At 50.0% G+C, this 5,617-nt stretch overlaps 1 protein-coding gene across 1 annotated transcript; it reads left to right on the top strand.

Moving 5' to 3' along the window:
• The first annotated feature begins 999 nt into the window (after nucleotides 1–999).
• On the top strand, nucleotides 1,000–5,149 carry LOC306643785 (PHD finger protein 12-like). The gene is given in 7 exon segments (XM_079110083.1): nucleotides 1,000–1,681; nucleotides 1,905–2,470; nucleotides 2,473–2,773; nucleotides 2,775–3,762; nucleotides 3,764–4,178; nucleotides 4,181–4,353; nucleotides 4,355–5,149. Coding segments are annotated over 7 exon segments (3,060 nt in total). The 5' UTR covers nucleotides 1,000–1,439; the 3' UTR covers nucleotides 4,730–5,149.
• The last annotated feature ends 468 nt before the right edge of the window (nucleotides 5,150–5,617 follow it).

Here is a 5,617-nt window from a genome sequence, read left to right as displayed (position 1 = left end):
TGATAAATTCAGGGCAAACTTGGAGACCAATGGTGGTGTGTACCTAAGGGTAACTGGCCCAGTAGATTAATTAATGGAAAAGAACTGAGGAAAGATTGCACCACCTTGAGAGACTGGAACCAGTCAAGGCAATACCCTGACTATTGTCCAGAACTGTTCACCCTGGACAAAACTCACCACCATCATCAGTAGCAGCAGGTTACCCAGAGGGCTCGGCTGCATCTTGCCGAACCGTCTTAACTGCTCGGACTAGCCTTTCTGGAATCCAAATTGGCGTCTGCTCTTCATGTGGAAATACACACACATGCCCTCTTCCCCAAATCAAAGAATGCTCCCTCAAAGATGAAATGGGAACTAGTAATAAGAATATCCCAAGAAAGGAAAAGCAACAGATTATACCAGAGAAGGGAGCAAGATATAGTGAACAGTTGAACAGACATCATGTCAGGAGGGTCAAAGGATAAAATGTAAGAAGTATGTGGATGTAGTTTGATTATGTCATTGGGGAGTCACTTGAAGGCTAGTACCACAAAGGCAGCAGTTCAAAGGAAAAGTCAGAGGAAATGTATGTTGTCCTCTATCATTGCATAACTTAATCTTCAACCCATTATTTCTCTTCAAAACCTAATTTAAAAAACATGTCTAGTCATATTCCCAGCCATTCATTTTATAAGTAATCTGATTAAAGAATTATGTGACATAGTTCGTTCAGTATTTTCTTTAAACTCCAAACATAAGGAAACTGTTTTTTAGCTATGACTACATAGGAGTTAAACAGTTAAAAAGTCCAACAAAGTAAGTAACCTAGATGCCATATCGCAATGACTGTAGTGATAATCTTTGATTACTTCACATTGACTACTCTTACAAATGATTGATCTGCTCATCCTCAACACAGTCATTAGTGTAGTTATAGAAATATATGGTAACTGAAATAAAAATAACAGGAATTCAGAAAAGCCAGTTTCTGCAGATGGCAGCGGCGGCGAGAGGCGGAGCCCGGGGACCACCCCCCATCCCCCTCCCCCCAGTCACCTCACGTACCACAACCTCACCTAACCTCTCACCCCTCCTCCGATCCCCCCAACCCCGGGATGGCAGCGCCCGCCAGTCTTCCCGACCGGACCAGCGGTCGCCAGCGCCGGCTTTAGCCTGTGGGACTAGGCCCAAGGCCTGACCCCCGGAGCCGGGACCCACTGTGCAGTCAGCCGCCAGGCCGAGGCTGAGGGGCCGCTCCCCGCTCACGGCCCGTGGGGAGGACGCTGCCGTCCCAGGAACTGGGGGCCGGGGGGTGGGGGGGAGCCAGGACGAGGAAGTCGGGACCCGTGTTGGGAAAAAAGAAGGGGAACCGGGGTCAGGAGCGCCCCCTTCCCCGAAATCCCCCCTCCCCCCGGGGTTGGGGGGGCCGAAGCAGAGAGCGCCCAGCCCGAGTTGGATGAATGTGGGAGAAAATGGAGACCAAGACGATCGTGTATGACTTGGATACGTCGAGGGGGCTGATGGAGCAAATCCAAGCTCTGCTGGCTCCCCCCAAGTCCGATGAGGCAAAAAAGCGGAGTCGGAAGCCGGAGAAGGAGCCCCGGAGAAGCGGCAGGGCCACCAACCACGACAGCTGCGATAGCTGCAAGGAAGGTGGAGATCTCCTGTGCTGCGACCACTGCCCGGCCGCCTTCCACTTCCAGTGCTGGATATCTCCCAGGAAATATCTCCCAGTTTTGACAGAACAAGAAACACTTAAGAGTAAAAGCCGGGAAAAACTCCATGCCAGAACCTAGTGTCATCTTTCCCACTGATCTGGACTCGGCATGAAACTTCTTTTGAAATGAGCTTGAGAGAGCAATAGAGGATTCTCCTTGGGGTTTGACTAACCACAGCATGAAGACATCATTTTAGCTCCAGGCCAGGCAGAGTAACCCTCCACTGAGTGAAGAGATGTTGCCTCCTGGGGAGTGGATGTGTCACCGGTGCACTGTTCACCGAAAGAAACGAGAGCAGAAAAAGGAGCTGGGCCATGTCAATGGACTGGTGGAAAAAACTGGCAAAAGGACTACATCACCCAGCAGTGACACTGACTTGTTGGACAGATCAGCTAGCAAAACTGAACTCAAGGCCATTGCCCATGCCCGGATACTGGAAAGGAGAGCCAGCCGGCCTGGCACCCCCACATCCAACGCCAGCACAGAGACCCCCACCTCTGAGCAGAACTACGTTGATGAGGACATCATTGACGTGGATGAGGAGCCAGTAGCAGCAGAGCCGGACTATGTGCAGCCCCAGCTGAGGCGGCCTTTTGAGCTGCTCATTGCTGCCGCTATGGAGCGGAACCCCACCCAATTTCAGTTACCCAATGAACTGACTTGTACCACTGCACTACCAGGTTCTAGCAAGAGGAGAAGAAAGGAGGAAACCACAGGGAAAAATGTTAAGAAGACACAACATGAGTTAGATCACAATGGTCTTGTTCCCTTACCCTCAAAGTCTGCTTCACATGTAACAGGAGCTGCCGTGTGGCCCCTCTCATCCAGTGTGACTATTGCCCCCTCCTGTTTCATATGGACTGCCTCGAGCCACCGCTCACTGCCATGCCCCTGGGCAGATGGATGTGTCCGAATCACATCGAACATGTGGTGCTGAACCAGAAGAATATGACACTGAGCAATCGGTGCCAGGTGTTTGATCGTTTCCAGGACACCATTTCACAGCATGTCGTTAAAGTGGACTTCCTGAACCGAATCCATAAGAAGCACCCTCCTAACCGCCGCGTGCTCCAGTCACAAAAGAAGAAGCCTGAAGGTTCCTGATGCTATAAAATCTCAGTACCAGTTTCCACCCCCTCTCATTGCACCCGCGGCCATTCGGGACGGGGAACTGATCTGCAATGGGATTCCCGAGGAATCACAGACGCACCTTTTGAACTCTGAGCACTTAGCCACCCAGGCAGAACAGCAAGAGTGGCTCTGTAGTGTTGTTGCGCTCCAGTGCAGCATATTGAAACATTTATCTGCTAAGCAGATGCCTTCGCATTGGGACTCTGAACAGACAGAGAAGGCTGATATTAAGCCTGTTATTGTGACTGAGAGCTCAATCATCACATCCCTGCAAACCGCTGACAAGGCACCTACACCTTCCCACTACCCCTTGTCCTGCCCCTCAGGGATTAGCACCCAGAATTCCCTGAGCTGCTCTCCACCCCACCAGCCCCCAGCCCTAGAGGACATCAGCTGCAGTTCTTGTGCGGAAAAATCCAAGAAAGCCCCTTGTGGGACTGCCAACGGGCCAGTGAACACAGAGGTGAAAGCCAATGGCCCCCACCTCTACAGCAGCCCCACTGATTCCACGGACCCCCGGCGACTTCCAGGCGCCAACACCCCTCTACCTGGCCTTTCACATCGGCAAGGCTGGCCTCGGCCCCTCACGCCACCAGCGGCTGGGGGGCTTCAGAATCACACCGTAGGCATCATTGTGAAGACAGAGAATGCCACTGGTCCCAGCTCTTGCCCCCAGAGGAGTTTGGTTCCTGTCCCAAGCCTGCCCCCTTCCATTCCCAGCTCTTGTGCCAGCATCGAGAACACCAGCACTTTGCAAAGAAAGACTGTCCAATCACAGATAGGACCTCCATTGACAGATTCAAGGCCACTGGGCTCACCCCCAAATGCCACCCGGGTGCTCACTCCCCCACAAGCAGCAGGAGATGGTATCTTGGCTACAGGAGCCAACCAGCGATTCTGCTCACCAGCGCCATCATCAGCTCTAGGAGTTCCAGAGCCTATGGGTTGAGAAACAAGAAGGGAACATCACCTTGGATGGCAAGGTCAGCCCCGGCACGTTATCCATAGGAAGCGCTTTAACCGTACCCTCTTTCGCAGCCAACTCTACTGCCATGGTGGACCTCACCAACTCACTTCAAGCATTTATGGATGTCAATGGAGAAATCGAGATAAATATGCTGGACGAGAAGCTGATCAAGTTTCTGGCCTTGCAGAGAATACATCAGCTTTTCCCCTCCCGGGTCCAGGCTTCACCGGGCAGTGTTGGGACACATCCACTGACTTCCGGAGGGCACCACACAGAAGTGCAAAGAAAGGAGGTACAGGCCCGAGCTGTGTTCTACCCCCTCTTAGGGTTGGGAGGAGCTGTGAACATGTGCTATCGAACCCTCTACATCGGGACAGGAGCTGACATGATGTGTGCCTTACAAACTATGGTCACTGTAACTACGTGTCCGGGAAACATGCCTGCATATTTTACGATGAGAATACCAAACATTATGAGCTGTTAAACTACAGTGAGCATGGGACAACGGTGGACAATGTGCTGTATTCGTGTGACTTCTCTGAGAAGACCCCGCCAACCCCCCCCAAGCAGTATTGTTGCCAAAGTGCAGGGTGTCATCAGGCGCCGCCGCCACCAGAAACAGGATGAAGAGCCAAGTGAGGAGGCAGCCATGATGAGTTCCCAGGCCCAGGGGCCACCACGGAGACCCTGCAATTGCAAAGCCAGCAGCTCAAGCTTGATTCGGGGCAGTGGGGCCGGCTGGGAGGGCACGGCCTTACTGCACCATGGCAGGTACATCAAGCTGGGCTGCCTGCAATTTGTCTTCAGCATCACTGAGTTTGCGACCAAACAGCCCAAAGGCGATGCCAGCCTGCTGCAGGATGGGGTCTTGGCGGAAAAGCTGTCTCTCAAGCCCCACCAGGGCCCTGTGCTGCGCTCCAACTCCGTTCCTTAGGGCTGGTGACTAACCTTTCACCAATCTGTACACCCACCCAAGACTCCTGCGACGCAAAAATGTACACAAACCAAGCCCGGGTGTTTTCTATACTCTACCAGAAACCCTTCAACTACAATCTTTGCATGAAATGAAGAAAACCTTTTGACTTTTTTAAAAAATCCTTTTTCTTTTCTCAAGTTCTAGGGGGCATTTGCACATATATTTGTACTCAACATTTCATGGGAAAGCGGCAGACCCGAGCTGAGAAACAGCGTGGGCAGGGAGGGGAAGATCCATGACCTGGACACTTCCTCCAACACAAACCCTTCCCCCACTTCCTGCTCCTTCCCCCTTGCCCGCCGTTGTAAAATAATCAGAAACTTGTTCTATTTTGTGGCAGTGACATTAGTTTTATATTAAAAGAAAAAATACAGTTTTCATACAAAAAAAAAAAAAAAAAAAAAAAAAGCCAGTTTCTGGGTCTAGAATTGTCATTACTAGAAATATGTGATCTTATTTAAATAATTCTCACAGACCTGTTCTCTATTATTATTATGGTAGCAATGTGATTATCTGACCTGAGGTTTTCTTTCACATCTGGAACTCTGTATATAATGCATTTTCACATAAAAGGGTAAATGAGTAAATAGAAGGAATCTGTGCCTGTAAAATTACTTAGAAAGAATTTCAAATTACATTTAGATTTCAGTATTCTTTGTTTTTCTATCTACTTAACATGTTCATACACAGATCTTGCAGGATCTTTGGTTTTTTTCTTTCCATGTCTTATGAATCAAAATCCTCTACTGTTAACATATTGAGAGGTCAATAATATTGCATGTGATATAATCTTGGCTGATAGCTACATACATCTTATTACTCATGTCTCTATTGACAAAGAAAACC

Source organism: Sciurus vulgaris (genome assembly GCF_902686455.1).
Source record: "Sciurus vulgaris genome assembly, chromosome: 1".
NCBI classification, from domain to species: domain Eukaryota; kingdom Metazoa; phylum Chordata; class Mammalia; order Rodentia; family Sciuridae; genus Sciurus; species Sciurus vulgaris.
The sequence above is the reverse complement of the archived record's forward strand: the minus strand, read 5'-3'. Positions and strand labels throughout refer to the sequence as shown.